An 18,208-nucleotide genomic window follows, 5' to 3' on the forward strand; every position below is an offset into this window, starting at 1 on the left:
CTGTTTTCCTGCAATCACAGCCTCGTCCAGACTCACAAAGGTCTAAACTCATCGGGGGGATGGAGCCCCTGCAGAGTCACCTGGCCGGGGGCCTGTGCAGCAGACACCCAGGGCAACGTGCGTCTTCCTGACTTGTGAAGGCATCGCAATCAAGTCGCGCAGATCCAGCACGAGGGGAGAGGGTGCGGGTGCGCGCATTTCAGGTTGTCACCAGCTGCTCGAAACCCACCCCACGCCTGCCGGCAGGGGGCTGCTTTGCTGGAGCCAGTTTTAAAGATCTGCCCTCGGCATGTGCCTTTTTTTACTAACTTGCAAACCTGATGTCACTTGTCCTAAAAAAAATAATATTCAGCCAGCTTTGGTGGGTCATATATCAAAGGGACATCACAATGCTGTGTTTCAAAAAAGGCCCCGTTTTGGATGAAATGAACAGCCCCCACTCCTGGCACGGTGTCACCAGGCCAGCTGCCACCATCTGTCTGCTGCGTCATCTGGAACAGTCGCCAGCTGGGAGTCACGTCAGGCATAAGGGAATGGGGCTCTTTTCACACCTCCTGGCCTAAGCTAAACCTCTCATCCAATGATCCTAAAGAAGAAAAAGGCATGACCACCTGGACATTTTACATACATTTAGCCTCTCAAGTAACTGGCCTCAAATCACAGAGCGCACTGATCCGAGTTTTGAAGATTCACCCACAACATAAGAATGCAGAGCAATCCAGGCACACCCTGGGTCCCCCTCCTGCCCCGTCCTCCTCCTGCCGTGCCCAGAGCCTCGTGGAGTCCTAGTGCAAACCCTTCATGTGCGGGCCAAGAATTCTACCCATGTCTGCAACGACCTCTCCGGCGGGCGCTCCCATGGGAGGAGCTGGGAGCCGGAAGTAAGCCTAATGCTCCGAGGGGCCCAGAGCTCTGGGCACACTCAGCGTTCCCTGCAGGTTTACGATCTCCTAGGAGGGGCCTGGGCTAAGTGTATCCCCTGTGGCCACCCTGGCCCCATTTCACTATCCATCTGTCTCATCTATGACAGACCGGGTGGGAACTGGGGGCCGGCCTGCATCCCACATAGGACCCTTGGCATTCCCGAGTCTGGTGTGCATCACCAGACCCTAAGGGAAGGCACAGAGTCTATGTAGCTCCGCTTTATTTCATAAACATTAGTTTCAGGTCCTGAGAGCTTAACTAAAACGCTGGCTACCTGTGAAACCACGGCCGGACAGCAGTGGAGCCAAGGACTGACACCGATGCTAGAGTCCGGCCTAAGGGCCCTGCACGCCCAACGCGAGGGAACCAGACCGTTTACTGCTGATGCTGGGTCCGCTCTTTAAGTGCCTCTGGTGAGCTGTGTGGATGGAGAAGCGACACCCTGACTCTTTACAGACTCACCAAAACCCGCCATGAGATCTCTTCCCATCTCTTAGTTCTTACTGAGTATCTACCACGGGCAGAGGCTACAGGACGGGCTGCGATCCCCCCTCCCTGCCATGCAGCTACGGTGAAGGCGACAGCAGTGATTCGGGGGCGGTCGACCAATCGTGGTGAAGACAAGGAGGGTGGTGACCTGTGTCCTCGTTCCCGCTGGCCAGGCCCTCGTTTTGTGCTCAGTCAGACTTCACTTGCACACAGGGTCACTGGGACCATGTTTTCCTAGCAGTCCGTATCAATCAGGCGTGGTGGTGCAGGGCTGAGTCGCCAGTTTTGAGCCCAGCCAACGTTCTGGCATCCAGTCCACGTCCGTCCAGCTCACGAGGCTTCATGAGAAATTCCAGGTATTACCTTTCCTATTCATAGCCACTTACGTGACATCACGCGTCCTTTTCCCTCATCTTTAATAGGCGGGAATGGGACCAAGAGAACTCCAGCCTTGCCAGCTTTAATAGTTTACAGCCACACACATACTTCTACTCTGGGACAGTGCCGCACAGATTTTCATCACGTTCCATAAATTCATTCATTCACCCAACTCCTATTTAGACACCCTTTCTGTGCCAGGTACAACCCAGGTTCTGAAGGTACAGGGAGAAGAAGAATGGGAAGGTCGTGCTCTGTGGGGTCTACTCCAGAGCCGGGGCGGGGGTAATTCATGGAGATTCAGATAAACTAAATATATTTCCAGGGGGTGGTAGATGCTTTAAAAAAAAGGCAGGTGGTCCTAAAGGAATAATGTGGCTGATGGTCTGAGAAAGTTTTGCAGATGTCACACGAGCAGAATCACAGTGACAGAACATGGCCAGGTCTGCAGAGGTCTGGGATGGAGCATCTCAGGCAGAGGGAGAGGCTCCTAAGAACGACCCGAGGAACCAGTGAGAGCCTGGCATGTGGAGAATGGGAAGGAGGTCAATTTGGCTGCAATACGGAGTGAGGTCACGGGACCTCACAGGCTACAGTGAGGACCTTGGGCTGCACAGTGAAAGCCACTGGGGGGTGTGGCAAGGACCCCGGGTCATCCCCCAGCACCCCACCCGGTCTCCTGCAGGCTTGCGGCTGTCCAAGATGAGACGGTATTTCCCAGACCCCTTGCAGCTGGGTGTGGGCAGGTTACTACGGGGATGTAAGACGTGGTACCCACGACCTCCGAGCAGTGACCTTAATGGGAAGAGCGTTCCTGCCTCCCCTTTTCCACCTCCGTGCTGGCTGGAATGTGGACGTGATGGCAGGATTAGCAGACAGGGAGGGTCCGGGCCCCAGGCTCAGGAGACCGTCCACGCCCGCCTGGATGACTACAGTGACGGGAGAAATAAACAGCTACCTTGTTTAAATCCCTGTCATTCTGGCGTTCGGGCTTCCACAGTGAAGCCACTGCTAACTAACCCAGAGGGCTTCAAGTAGATGAGCACGAGGCCTGGTTCTGGATGCACAGGTATCACCCTGGTTCCGGATGCACAGGTATCACCCTGGGTGTAAGTGAGGAATTAGTTGCCCGGCATGAGCAGGAGGCAGGAAGACGGCTCAGGAAGCTACTGAGGGCACGAAATGGAAAGGCTTTGCTTCGGGGGCTGTGGCGGGGCGGAGGGAACCGAGGGCCTCAGCAGATGATCGGAAGGACTTGCTGATCAAGGGGAAGAGGGGAGAAAGCAACTCAGACCCTCGACGGGAGCCGCCGCATGTGCGGTGGTTCTGGACTGCGGCTGGGAAGACGCGGGGGCCGTGGCTGTGAGGCTGAGGGCGGACGGGAGCTCTGTCTCGGCCACGCGAACCCTAAGACGCAGCTGCGCAGAGGGGCGTGGGACTGGGTAGGGAGGTCAGGGCTGGCGAAACAAACCATCCCGAGATGATGCAACACCAAGCTTCCAGCAGCGCTAACCAAAACAGCAGCTGCTAGCCACACGCGGTTACTTATATTTAATGAATGAAAATGAACTAAATGTACAGATTCAGTGCCCCAGTCCCCGGCCACATGTCACTGCTCAACTGCCACAGGTGGTGGGGTCAGAACACCGGGCAACGCAGACAGAGCACACTCCCAGCCCTGCTGCAAGGTCTCTCGGAAAGCTCTGGTCTAAAACCTCTTTCGAGGTAGTTTGTGATGACGGATTTGCTTTGTCTCACAGCCTGACGTGTGAGAGAGAATGGGAGAGAAAATAAAGGCGTGTGTTTTCCCATTTTATTTCTTCTTCTATAACTTAGACGTGTAACCACCACACTCCTTCACCCAAATCCTTCAGGTTCATGTTTATAAACTGTTCGCAATAATTCCCAATATTTGAAGAGATCAGAGGTCTGTGTAACTTTTCAGAAGGTAACTATCCTGAGGTTTCAACTCTTCTTTTATTCTCAGCTGCCTTATCAGCCCTGAAGAAGGATGGGAGCCTTCAGCGATGCTCTTCCGTCCGCTGAGAGCAGGCAGCAGCCGCTCCCGCCCTGCTGGCCCCCCAGCCCCACAGAGATGCCAAAGCAGCGGTGATGGGACAGAAAAGCCTACTGTGCAATCACTTGCTTCTACTGTCACAAGGTGGGTGGGGAAAATGCCAAAAAAAGAAGAGCCTGGAAAAACAGCAAAAGAACCATTATCCCCTGGAGAGAACATGAAATAAGACCCTACAGTGACCCCACAGGGGGAATGGAAAATAAACGAACGGGTCAGAGACCAGCACCAGGTTTTTGGGTGACGATCACAAAGGAAAAACAAGGGTTGGGCACCGCGATCCCCTCCCGGGATGTCAGCCTTAAACCTCCGGGGGTGGCGTGTTCTGTGATTCAATTACACCCTCTTAAAGAGAGAGATCCGAGTACCCCAGAGCAAGCCGACACCCCGACGACTCCAGGCTCACATCCAAGTTGCAACAACAATCCCCACCCGTGGCTGGGAGCCCGCGCCGCCGGGAGCAGGTGAAACACGAGGACGGATGCTGAAGGACGATTCCGGAGGAGACCATCTTTTCTGTGACAAAAGCGCCAAGAAGAGGAATGGCTTTGGTAAATTCCATTCATGGGAAAGAGAGATGTGAACGATGGGCTCTCCACTGAACCTTCTGCAGGGACACCTTCCGTGACAAAGAGGACATTCTGGTTCAAACTGGTTAGAACTAGCGAGAACTAGAACAGCACAAACTCTTGCTACTTGCCAGCCACCACGGGATGAGAGGGCAAGGCCCCCAGAGCTATCTCCCCGAAACACAGAACGGAGCAAACACTTTTGCAAAAAGCGGGCGATGGCCGTCCTCCGCCTACAGAGTGAAGCCGGGACACCGCACCCAGCACCCACGTCCCTCGGAGGCCCCAGCCCTTTGGGAAAACCTTCCCAGCCCCCCACGGTGACTCCCTGTGGAGCGGTCACACTCGCCGGCCAGGCTCCTGGGTGAGAGGACAGAGGTATGTCTTGGGAAGGTGCCTGGTCCTCAGGATGCTGGATGAGGCCAGAGAGGCAGCTGACTGGGGAAAGGGACGGGAGCCGGGGGGCAGGCCGGAGCCAAGCCATCCACCCGGTGATGGGGGTGGAAGGAGCTGAGGGCAGCAAGGATGCGGACAGGGAGAGGGTCACCAGCTGGGGCTGGACTCTAGACTCTAGAACGTGGGTTCCTGAGTGGGGGCAGGCCTGTCTCGGGCCACCTGAGGACACGTTCTTGGCAGTCTGCAGGAACCTTTAAATTTCATGTTCTCATGTCAATGAAAATCCATTTACATTAACACAAGCATCACCTTGATTGTCTGGCTGAGCAGCCCGGAACCCAGCAGGGACCTGAGATTTCAGACCACGTTCGCGTCTAGATTTACACTCCAAAGGCCGAAGGTCACCATGGCTGGCTGCACAGAGGCAGGCTTAACCGTGGTTGGAACAAAGCAGCAGGAGACAGGAGCCACCCCTGTGTTCAGCATCCCAGGACGTGACCAGGCTGAGGCCGGCGCTGGAAAGGCCACGCTCATCAGCACAGGAGCGCCAGGACACAGGACGCAGTGATGGCTTCCCGGCTCAGCCCTGGTCAGCACTGGACTAAGCGCCTGTTTAGTTAATATTTTAATGATGCCACAAACCTCACTTTATGGTCAAGAGAAGCAGACAAGTCAGCAGGGCCATCGAGGGGCCGAGGCGTGGTGGGTGTGAAGGATGAGTATTCCATGCGGGCAAAGCCTCCTAGACAGCATCTTAGACAGCATCTTAGACAGCAAAGGTATGTGAACAGGCGTCCCGGACGCTGGGACTTTTCAAGTCCAAATGCCAAAACAGTTTAAATGTGAGACTGAATCTGAAGCCACGCCTTTCTGCTGCTTAACCCAACAAGGCTCAACAGGTGATTCTGTTTCAGGAAAAGACCCTCACCCATCACATTCAAGTGCCATTAATTTGGATCGTATTGGTTTTGGAACTGGAGGTCGTCAACACTTGGGTGTTATAGTCATTTAGAAGTTGTAAGAACTAATGCAAACTCCTTATGGGATATTTGTACACATTTAAAATGATATTAGGGTTGTCAGGAATGACATGGCAGTTACCAACATGGGCAATGGAGCCCCCGAGGCCCGGGGTCCAGTCCTGGCTCCTCCATCTCTGGGTTTGTGGTCCTGGGCCAGTTACCTCACCTACACCTCAGGTTCCCATTTGTAAAGCAGGGATAACAGTGGTGCCCAAACCACAGGGTTAAGGGGTGGAGTAACTGTACTGATACCGCACTCGGCACAGCATCAAGGCACACTGTGAAGTCCAGTCAATGCTGTTAGCTCCTCCTGAAAGGTCCCACTCGCCCGGGGATTAGAGGCCTCAGTTTCCTTATCTGTAAAATGGGGGTCTTAGTAGGATCTACCTTATATAGTTAGTACGAAATTTAAAAAATATCTGTGTGAGACAGATCTTGAAAACAGCTGCCAGTATTCCATTTCCTTGTGTCTTTCTCAGCAAGGAATGGAGTGTTCTGGGTGTGATGGGTACCCAGGTACTGGGGTCCAACGGAAGAGCCGAGGGCCCCTCGTGTGATTTGTCCAGGAGAACCTTTCCTTTAGTTTATTATCTTCTCCTGCCCCTGAAGTGGTTCGGAGTTTAAAAACGCAGCCTGTGGGGCTCTGGATGGATGTCACAGGAGAGGTAGTTTATTAAGCCAGCTGCTGGAGAAACGGTTATGAAGCGGATTCTTACCCCCGCCTGTCCCCACCACAGTGACTCTCCTCCGTATCCCCCAGCAAGTAGCCAGCCCCAGTCTAACGTTCCCCTCCAGCTAAGTGCTCCGAGTTTGCTGTGAGCTCAGGGAAGCCCTCGGATGAGGCCCTTTGGAAGAGGAAAGGCTTGATGATCCCAGCACAGGATTCCCGCTTTCAGCAGAGCGGTGGCCGTCACACGCACAGAAGCACGCACACGAACACACACGCCCACGCCCACTTCCCTGGATCTTCGTGGTTTACTGACGGCGATTACGCTCATCCTCTCGACTCTCTGCACCACCCTTCACGGTGAGAAACGGGTTTAGAGTCTTCAAGCACCTCGCCCAAGATCACACCGGGTGAGCGCTGGGGCCTGGCTTACATCCAACACCAAACCCTCCCCAGCATCTTCGAGGCTGCTGACGTGTGACACACACATGCGTGCCTGTGGACGAGAAGGAGGGTGGGCGCACGGCGAGTGTGCAGACCCTGCTTTCGGCGTGAGCAACAAGACATCCCTTGGAAGACAAAACTGCATCTCTAGTTCAAATGCAGTTCTGAATTCCCAGCTACTGAGCCAAGAGAATGCACTGTTTCAGGGGACTTCAAGAAAAGACTCATTACTGATTTGCCTTCTAAACTCAATTCTTTCTACCCAATTAGAATCAACACTTGTTTGTTATTTTCTTGCACAGCAAGGTGGATGCACTTAAGCCACTGACTTGTACGCTTAAGAATGGTTGCGATAGTAAATTTTATGTTACATACATTTCACCAAAAAAAAAGTTACTTTCTTTCTAAAATACTTGACATGAGGACAAGATGTATCCCTCTGGGGAAGACAGAAATTAAAACCTATGCTTGAAATGATTTAGATTACATTAATCACTAAATGGGAGTTGCTTTTGCCCCAGTTACCTCTGACCTACTGGGCGACCATTGCTCCATCCCAGGGCTGTTTCTCAATCCTTGTCTTGCATCACTGGACACTCTCACTGGCCCCTCCTTAGAGCTCTGGTTATCAGGCTATCCTGACTTTCCACCGACCACTCAGGCTACTCCTTCCCACCTCCCTCACTGCTTCCTCTTCCTCCACCCGTTTATTTCTCATGTTACACAGGCTCTGAGCAAACTCAGCTATGCCGGGGCCTTGTAACTGCTACCTTGATGCTGAGGACATGCGGACCTTGCTACTGAACTTCTGAACAGCCGATCACCTGCTAAATCAATCACCCCAGATGCCCCTAAGGCACCACCAACTCGTCATATCTGAAACTGAAGCTGTCATCTTCCCTTGGCAAACCTGCCAGAGGAGGGGAGGGGCCAGTGGCTTCGAAATCTATCTATAGGATTAGGAATCTGAAAGCCTGGGCTGCATTCCTCACCCCACCATTTTGAGGAAAACCTGTCCAGGTGCCCAAGCTGGTCACCAGGTCCTCTCCGCCCCCTTCTCCAATCACCTAAGCTCAGGTCCCACCTCCCCAAAGTCTCTCCTTCCCCATGGCCACAGTCTTCACCCAGGCTCTCCTTCCTCACCCAGATGCTGCAACTGCCTGCAGCCTTCAGCGTGGCCTGATTCCTTGGTCTTCTTCCGCTGCCCCAACCTGAGCAATCCCCCCAAAACGTGCATCTAAAACGGTACCTTTCTGCTTGAGACCCTGCAGCAGGCTGGCACTGTCCCAAGGTCACGGAGGACAGATCTTTTTGTGCATTGTCCCAGACTCCTTCCCAGGCTTCACTATTCATGATTCAGCCTCTGGGCTACACCCAGCCCCTAATAACCCACATTATCCAGGATGCTCTAGGCTCCAGCTGGTCCCTACCATTCACATTACCCAGGATGCATTAGGCTCCACCCGGCCCCTAGTCACTCACATTTGCCAGGATGCACTAGACTCCAGCTGGTCCCTGATCACCCACAGTACCCAGAATGCACTAGGCTCCAGCTCGTCCCTGATCAACCACAGTACCTAGAATGCTCTAGGCTCCTTTGGCCTCTGAGTATCCACTGCAAATAGCTATCACCCACTCTCCCTGACCCCACCAAGTTCACAGCTTGGGCTTGCTTTCCGACACTCTCAGTGCAGCCGGGGCCTGGCCCTGCATCTCCCTCACTAAACTCTTGAGTCCTGGTGGGCAGGAAGGTGTGTCTGCCTTTGCGTGCTCAGCCCCTGACTTAGGTACCCGGTAAGTGCTCAAGTTAATCACGGTCCCCTGGCACCTAGTAAGCCCTCGAATGCTTGCGGAGCGCATGAGTGAAGGAGAAAGCAGTCCTGTTTTCACGAGAGCCACCAAAAACAAAACCGAGACTCTCTGAAGCCGAGTTGCTCTGGCGTGACACAGAGCCACACGGTCGCTGACAGCAAGCCTTCAGGGCTCTGCGTCACGGGAGTTACGTTTCCCTCTATTCTCTCAGCCAAGATTATGGTTATTTTTGCCAACAGGAGTCTTGGCAAACCAGTCATGATTTCATCTCCCACCAGGTCCGTTTGGATGTTTTTAAAGAAGCCTGGTCTTTTTCACTTGCTTTCCAGGTGACGTTCCTCTCTTTTGTTTCAAGAGTGAAAAACAAAACAAAGTGAGTCCAACCTCGTTCTCCTACTTCTCCTCAACCCCCTCTTCCAGTAGCACAACTTCCAGCACTGTGTCCCTTCCTGTCCTTCCAGACAAGAAAAGAAAATCCTGTGGCATCTAACGGGATTCCTGGAACAGACCTGTGAGTCCACCTGGCAAACGTGTGGTGAGAAAGGAGGGTGCAGTGGGCAAGAAAGGCTTTCCCAGGTAGGGTGGGGGCGGCGGCTGGTGGAGCTGCGGCCTGGAAGGCAGGGCCGAGAGCCACAGGGACAGGGAAGCAGTCCACCACTAGTCCTGCCCCCACCCACCTCCCACGTCACCTTTGACCTCAGCCCCTCGGCACCACAGCCTCCAGAGAGCAACGACTCAGGCTGCCAGCGCGGGCTGGAGAAGGACACCATTCAGGGCCAAGCATTCCCGGTCTCCCGTCCTTCCTGGCCCCTGTTGAGGGATATGAAACCCTCAGCACCGGGGGAGGCTCCTGGTTGAGCTTAGAATGAAAAGTCATGGGATGCTTAAGTAGGAAAGCGCGGGGGCAGCGGTGGTTTCCACTTGGTTCTGTCCTTGTCTTATCTTGACGGCGGTAGTCAATGTTAACACCTAGAATCCATTTGTTTTTGTTTTCTACCCACTTTCTCCACAAATGGTTCCACGGGACACACTTTGAAACCTGTGCCCTGACTTGAGAGAGAGGGAGACAGAAGCTTAGAGATAAAGCATTTTGTTACAGGCACAGGGTCGGTCCATCACGGAGCTCACACGACACCTGGATCTCCTGATTTCCACATCTCTCTCCTTCCCCTTTTAGTGTGTGAGCAGCTTGTTTCAAACGAAGCCCTCATGCACCACTAGAATCCCAGTCTTGGAAACACCCAGTGCTCAGGGATAGACACAGCTTTAATAACATCCTCCACTGCAGGGGAAAAGGCATCCAAATACTCTAATTTTAGAACGCCAGATATCTAAATATTTTCTACTTTTTCCGCTGATTTTGAGACAGGACTCTCTTCACCAAATTCAAAACACCTAAAGGAAGATGCACTTGACGTCCACTACACGCACCTCTGTCCCAACTTCCAGCAGAAGACTGGGCGTCCGGCCTCAGTGATGCCACGAGCCGCGTACCCTTCCTCTGCCCTCATATTTCCACCTTTGACGTCCAGGTGACACAATATATCTTCACATGCCCTAGAGCCACACAGACATTTGCACTTTCTTCAGAGAAAAGTCTCCATATAAATCCAAGTTGCGGCTAATAGGTGAGAAGGGGGAGAGAGGTTTCATCATTTTTATTTGAAGAACGGGCACTGCTTTGATAAACACTAGTCCTCGGCGGCATTTCCTGGTTCCCTTCTGGACGACTCGCCTCTCCAGTCTCAGACCAGCGGCAGGGCCCCAGCCGCTGCCACCTCAACCCCTCGGGAGGACGGGACTAAGCTGCCGGGAACCCCTGCCCTCTCACGGCATCCCGAGAGTGCTGGGGTTCCTGCGAGGTGTGACGGGGAAGGCAGGTGAGGGGACAAAGGCGTTGTTACCTTTCTCTTATACATCTGCTCCCTTCCTTGTCACAGTCTGCCTGTGGGTTAGTAAAGTGTTTCCCATGAAGAAAAAGACAGATGGGGAAACCTAAGTCCGTTCTGATTTCCCAACCATGCCGTTTTGAACCCGGATCAAACCAAAACTCTTCTGAAGTTTAAAAATAAATGTTTGCCAAAGGCTTTGGGTAAACTCTGACTCACTTCCTTGGTGGACCAAGCCCTGTAGGTAGAGCTGGTCCCACCACAACGGGGCTGTGGTTCCCAGGGTGGCTGCAGGGAAGGCCCAGGCATCTGAAGACGGGGCAGGTGGGGGAAGAAAGAGGCAACAGATGACGATGGCCAAGCACACGTTCACGAGGAGCTGTCCCCTCACCCCAACGCAGTGCCAATATCTGCTCATCAGCCAGCTGGGGTTACTTATACTGAAAGTGTCCCCTCACCCCAATGCAGTGCAAATATCTGCTCATCAGCCAGCTGAGGTCACTTACTCGACCACACAGCTCAATGACTCAGTCCCTGGTGCCACTGTTCAGTGGACTGTCTTCTTAACGTACAGCACAGCTCTGACGCTCAAAAACCCTGTCGACTGAAATACGCCCCAAGGAATATTAGTTCAGAAGAACATCAAATTATAGAAATACAGGCAATCGCGAGGAAGAACGTCACCCAGCACGATGGAAATTACTCAGCCTGAGTCCAGATCCATCATGTATCTCATGAGCTAGTGAGAAGCAGAACATCACCCCACGCAGAGCAAACTCAAGGTTCTTCAGAGATTATTTACCAGTTAAGACGAGGCTCCTCATTTTGCAAAGTTATCAGTAACTTAGTCACCTGTGAAATTTCTTGTCACTCCTTACGTGTAAAATTCGTCCAATTATGTAGGCTGTCTGGGTTTGAGGAGGGTTATTATAATGAGAACATGAAGTTTTTAATTTTTCAAGGAAATTGTTCAAACAAAACTTTTTGGGCCTAACTGTTGCTAGGCCGAAAAACAAAAAGAAAAAAGTAACGTTCATTCACCCACCGTCAGTAAGGTATGGTCTCTGCTGGCAAAAAGCAGGGCTCATTAATTGCGCTCAGGGTCGGGGGAGGTTGCTAAAAGTGGGGAGGGAAGACAGAGATCAAATGAGGAGAGAAACTCAAAAAAGTACACTAAAAGCATTCCTCTCCCCCAGGACTTATTACATCTGATATCAAGTCAACTCAAACAGCTATAACCTCTCGGGGCTTCTTTTAAACAAGGACACATCTTTACAAAAGCTGCATCACTCTGTGAGGTTATGAATCCTTGCTGAAAAAAGAATTCACACCAGAACAAATCACATCTGCCCGTGTTGAAAAGCGTCTATTTCTTTAGTCTCTGACAAGACTTTATTTTTCATAAACGAATAAGGAAATGTGATGCTCGCTTCTTTTCTTTGTCTGTGGTTCCCTGCTGCTGGCCCAGCTAAGTCAAGACTTTCTACCTTTTTTTTTTTTTTTTTTCAGGTCCAGAGCTAAAGGGCTACAATGAAGCCACCAGGGTAGCCCAAGTGTGTTTAATTATTTCAGGGTCTTGTGAGGCCTCAGAGGCGGCAGGAAGCTCGTCTGTAGCTGCCACTAACCATTCAGCGTGGCTCGCTGTCTCTGGTTCCTGCCAACATGCTTACAGGTACAGACGCCTGGGAAGATGCCAACCGTCTCTAGTTTATGTCCTAATTAAACAACCACATCTCCCTTTGGTGAGCCGAAGGAAACTAAAGTTTCAAGGAGAGAGTCTTTAACTGGAATGCACCTTAGACAAATTCCAAAACAGGAAAAACCTTAAGCAGCCTTGCACGTAAAAGCACAAAACTTTCACATGTCAGCAGCATGTCTGAAAATGAAGAGTCCACCTTCGTGGCAAGCTCCGCAAGAAACGAAATCGGCAAAAATCATGACTCTCCCTTCTTACGACGCCAAGAACCCGCAAGGCTGAAAAAAGAACGATATCCAGGTCTCTTCTGAGAAAATTCAGACCTTTCCAGCAGATGCGTGAAGTAAGCTAAAAACCTGCCAGTTGAAGCGGGAGAAAACGTCAGGACTGTAAAAAATGTATCTTCCAAATAATCAACTGCCCCAATGTAAAAACTCTTCTTTAGAGTCGAGAAATACTTCGACCCTGTGACCAGGGTTATGAAGAATTTCCTTTAAGCAAAACAAATTCCCAAGCATTCACTAAGCATATATACTACTTGTGTATAAAACGCTAGCAAGCACACTAATTAGGAAATTCAGAGTCACCTGCCCTACAGACTGAGAGCTGGTCTCTTAAATTCTCGTCACCAGCCTGTCTTCTCCCAAGATTGCCAGAGAGAGGGGCTACCCCAGCCCAGCACGCAGCACACCCACCCCAATGCTGTCTGCCCGTTACAACTTTACTTCCTTTTTTGAGTCTCCCTTCCCAAACTTAGCTTTCCTGATTTATGCTGTTTAAATATTATGTCAATGAACTCCAAGTAATCACTTATATCGTTTTGCTTTATTTTAATTTTGCTATATCAGATATCGTATTAACTCGGACAATGGGCCACTGGTGGATATTTGGAAATTTTCATTGCAATGGTATCTGTCGTGACGTTTGACTCGTAATCCCAATCTAAGAAAACATAACTATTTATTTATGCCTTGCTTCATTTCCGAGAAAATTTAAGACCGTGCGCAGAAATCCATATAATAAAATAATACTTAAATTATGGAGATAGGAAAATGGGACAAAGGAGAAAGGAAAGCAGAAAATTTCAAATAAAACTAGGAGAGGGGCCAGCATTTAAAGCTCAGCTTGTCAAGCCCACACACACGCTAGATCAGATTCTAAGCTTTCCAAGCTTCCCAGCATCAGTGGAAAGAGAGAGCATCACTTATCAGTGACTAAAATATGACGGCCCACTGGTCAAATCCGGCCACCATCTGCCTCTGTAAACACAGTCCTACACGACCACACCTAGTCATTTACATATTATTTATGGCTGCTTTCAGGATACGATGGCAGATCTGAGTAGCTGCAACAGAATAAAATATTTACTACCTGTCCCTTTACAGAAAAAAGTCTGCAGATGCCTGGGTTACACGATCTGTGCCAGTAAGATAGCAGCAAAGCTGCCTCCCGGGATAAGCACGCTCTTCGTATGGTTCTGAAGTATGTAAGAGAACCTTCTACTATAAAGAGCTCACTGTAATCTCATGAAAAAGCAGCCATAGCTTCATTTTTCACAGCACACAGAGCAACAGATTTCACAGGGACCATGGCGAGTCTACGTGAGGCCGAAATGATGCCGCTGGAGGGAAATCCTCTCCAGGTCTGGCTGAGTTCAGCGGAGTCTGCAGAGATGGCCAGTGCTGGCCACCCCCTGCCCTCCTTCCTTATCACAAGCCGGCAGGGCTAACAGGTCAGGCTCCTCTCCCGCTGGGCCCCAAGGGTCCTCCCAGGTCCTCTGAGGTCTCTGTCAGCAGGTGGCACGCAAGATAAAACCGATATGTCAGCTTTGCTTTAAGGCTCTTTTCCGTGAACATTCTCTCCACTGAACGTGGTTAAGTACCGGGGTGGTGAGATGGAGGTTATTTCTCTGCTAAGTTCCTGAAGCGTGGCTGTTCCATTCTGCCAGCATGCAGAGCCGTCCCCGGGAACAGCGTCCTCAAGGAAGCAAAGGACGGATGTCCTCCTGTGGGAACCGGAACCCCGGGGGGATGGCGGCCTGGAGAGCAGATGCCCCCACGCCTGAACAAACATGGGGCCAGAGGGCCTGAGAGCAGGGCGCGCAGCCTCCTCCAGAATGAGCGCGAGAGCCGCTCCTCTGCACAGACGGACGGGTGCGCAGGGATGGAGAACGGCCCAGGCACCTTGAATGGAAGCGCTCAAGCCCACCCCATGGTGTTTGTTCAAAGAAACAAACCCTCCGAACAGCCATCACCTCGACCCACTGCCCTGGAACACGTACATTCCTTAAGAACCCCCAAGAGCAAGGGTTCCAAAATAAATGCAAATAACCTGGAAATGGTGATTTCTAAGAAACCACAATTCAATTCAGTGTTGGAAGAAGATAACAAAACTGTCAACAGTGACTTTAGGAGAACACCTCTGCAGCCCTTTTATTCTCTGTGGTTATTTTTATTTTTTATTTTTTTTTTTTTTTGCGGTATGCGGGCCTCTCACTGTTGTGGCCTCCCCCGTTGCGGAGCACAGGCTCCGGACGCGCAGGCTCCGGACGCGCAGGCTCAGCGGCCATGGCTCACGGGCCCAGCCGCTCCGCGGCATATGGGATCCTCCCAGACCGGGGCACGAACCCGTATCCCCTGCATCGGCAGGCGGACTCTCAACCACTTGCGCCACCAGGGAGGCCCTTCTCTGTGGTTATAAAGCTACGTTATAATCGACTATAGTTCTGTTCTCTACAATAAGGGAACAAAATCCAGGCTATCTAAAAGTGTTATTTAAAGGGATCATAGACTAAACTAAGAGAGCCGTACTTTAAGATAATCAGAGCTATCCTTACTGACCCCAGTGGAAATTGCTACTTGGTCTATCCTGCCTATGTTGTCAAAGGGAAAGAAAAAGAAAACATGGCATAAATCATCTCACATTAGTCCTAACAGTTCTTTCCACACTGTGATTAAAAAGTATAAAACGAGAAAATAAGTAAATGCCTAAAACCTTCCTTCTTCTTGTGGGTTGTGGCCCTGCGCTAGAAACCACCAAACTACAAAGAAGGGAGACGACCATCCTTGACAGGAGAGTTAAAACGGTCACAGACACGATGGAAATTTCCTTCACCCTAAAGAGACTGCCGTTTGCTCTCCCAGCACCAGTGCTTAGGGTTCAAGTCCACACCACTTAAGCCACGTGGGGAGGTGGGAAGCCTGGACCCGGCACAGTCTTAAAGGAAAAAAGACAAGAAAAACTCCCGAGGAGTCCACCAGACACTGAGCCCAGACCAACTGGAGGAGGCACTTGGTACGCTCTTCTGGAACCAAGCGCAGGGATGCCCGGATACGTCCAGGTTTGGCAGCGCACGGAACATGAGCACAGGACATCCCAGGGGAAAGCAGAAGCCCGTCCAGGCCCACCGCGGGCCGACCCCCACTTCTCCGGGCCACGATGCCGCCCCCCACGCCCTCCGACGGGCCCTGAGCCTGAGCTGGGGCTCGGGCTGACGGGAGGGTTAGAGACACAACGTGGGAACAAGTGTTTTCGCAGCAGACGAGGTGTGGGGTCCGCACCTCCAGAAGCTGCTGCCTCCACAGCCCGCCCCCCGCCTCCCGGAACTGCAGCGCGCAGACACCCTTCCCGAACCTCGCACGCCGCGGCCACGCTTCCCCTTGGTCCCTCAAGACCCGCCGTGAAGGCTCCTACTTACGTAGCGCGTACAGGGTGAGGATCACTCCAGCCAGGCAGAATCCTTCAAAGAACCTGAGTGTGCTGAGCATGGTCACGTTCACAGACAGCGCCACCGTCAGTCCAAAGATGAGGATGAAGATGACGCAGAAGAGCAGCACGGGCCGCCGGCCGGACCTGCACGCGGACAGGGACACGGTTAGCCGCCACCGCCGGGTGGGGCCGCCGGCCGGACGCCACGGCATCCCTGGGACCGCGGGTGCTCGATGGGTGCTGGATGAGCACCGCACTGAGTCTGTATCCCTCCTGGACCCACCTGGGGAGGCCCAGAGGTAGAAGGCCCCCGGGGGATATGCACGCACCCGCTCGACTTGTACATTAGGGAACACAGGTCAACAGTACCGCCCAACAGACAAGAGACAGGAACCAAGTCCTGTTGGCGAGTCTGTTCCCGAGTACAGGGGGATAATTCAACACAATCAATAATACCTTCCCCAAACACCAACCTTGACACGCCCAACATTCAGTGTCTTGAGAAGCTGCTGACCTTTGGAACTGGCTCCAAGGTCAACACAGACCCCAAGCAAGCGACTTCAAGCCGTCTCTGGGCTGTTAACTAGTCTGGCCCGACCTCACCCGTGGCCTGGTGGAGCCAAGGGCCCAGCCGGCTGCCGACTGGTTTCAACTGTACGATGAGAAGAAAATTTAAGGGATCACAGGCTAAACTAAGGTAGCCTGACCTGTACACAATGGGTGTGGACCTGAAAGTGAAGCCCCCAGGGGCCCATCCTCTGCATCTCGGGAAAGGGCAGCGCGCACCCACCCTGGGCTGCTGGGCCACAGCGCCAGCCGGTGAGAGCTCGGTGACCACTAGAGGGCGGTGTGCTTCTAGGCGTGGCCCGGGGTGGGGTGGTGGCCGGGTAGCAGTGGCCTATTGGGATGCGGAGGCCCTTGTTCTCCATCCCTCCCAAGCTAAGCCGCCATGTGTCCCAAGGAAAGCAGAACCCTCCATCACACAGATGAATGTGACACAGCCAGAGTGAACTGGAAGGAAAGCTCACAGAGCAACTGGACTCCATTTGCCAAGGGAACAAAGGCCACGCCTGGTACCCCAAACACCTAGACTTAGGACAAGGCACCTACCTAAGAGCAAAATGCCCAGAAAGGGCAAATGGAGAGAAATGGAGAGTAGATTCGTGGCTGTCCAGGGCTGGGGTGAGAACGGCAGGGACTACAAATGGGCAGGAGATGGACATGTTGTAGACTCAGCATGTGGTGTGACTGCATAACCCTGTAAATAGACTAAAACTCACTGGATTGGGTACTTAAAATGGGGGAGCTTTATGGGATGTAAATTATCTCTCAGTAAAGCTGCTTTCTGAAAAAGCAATACTCAGTAGTGCACAGCCTTGCCCTGTGCAGGCGATGGATGTAATTTCTAGAAACTCTGGGGGTGGGAACTACAGGACACAACTTCATTCAGAATTCCTTAGGCTTCTGAGCATCCCCACCAGTCACTTTGGTTTAGAGAAAGGAGGACAAGGCTGTGGGCTCAACGCAACGTAAGTCAACCTTCTCATCGAGATTTTAGCCACTACCTCCCTTGACTTGTGCTGGGGTCACTAAGCCCTCATGAGCAAAGACTCTATAGGTAGTTTGGTCCAAACCCAACCCGTTTACAGAAACAAATTTAAGCATGGCTTAGTCGGTCTCCTAAAATGAAGGAAAACAAAGTCTAACTTACCCACTTTTGTCTACCTCGACTTCCCTTCTCTGTAACATGGGGATAACCGTCCTGCATCACAGTGCGTTGGGATCGCTAACAGGGATGATGGACAGGCCACCAAGCAGCTCGTGGGTCCCCTTCCCGCGTCCTGCGTCCCTGTCGCCCACCAGACACGGTCTGCCCTGTCCTGACACTTTAAGAAAGATCCTGGATTTTTATTTTAACTTGTAGAAATGATTCTAAATCTTTCCCTCCCAAATGGTTGCTAAAATCATTAAGCGAAAATCAGTATTAGGAAATGTGGGAGCAACACAGTCCTCAGAGTCAGAGCCCCGGCCCCGAACCCAGGCTCCCTGAGGAAGGAGGGAATCTTGAGGAAGGCCAGGCTCCGCCAGACGAGCCTTGTGCTTTCCTCAGGAAGGGCCGTTGGGTACAGACACGTGCAAG

At 52.1% G+C, this 18,208-nt stretch overlaps 1 protein-coding gene across 1 annotated transcript in view; it reads right to left on the minus strand.

The window, feature by feature from the left end:
* Positions 1–18,208, minus strand: part of SLC22A23 (solute carrier family 22 member 23) — a 144,105-nt gene that overhangs the window by 87,646 nt on the left and 38,251 nt on the right. Inside the window, exon 3 of the mRNA XM_060109951.1 lies at positions 16,058–16,212. Coding sequence (XP_059965934.1) covers positions 16,058–16,212 — 155 coding nt within the window. The remainder of the gene's footprint in view (positions 1–16,057; positions 16,213–18,208) is intronic.

This window comes from Mesoplodon densirostris, chromosome 10 (genome assembly GCF_025265405.1).
Source record: "Mesoplodon densirostris isolate mMesDen1 chromosome 10, mMesDen1 primary haplotype, whole genome shotgun sequence".
NCBI classification, from domain to species: domain Eukaryota; kingdom Metazoa; phylum Chordata; class Mammalia; order Artiodactyla; family Ziphiidae; genus Mesoplodon; species Mesoplodon densirostris.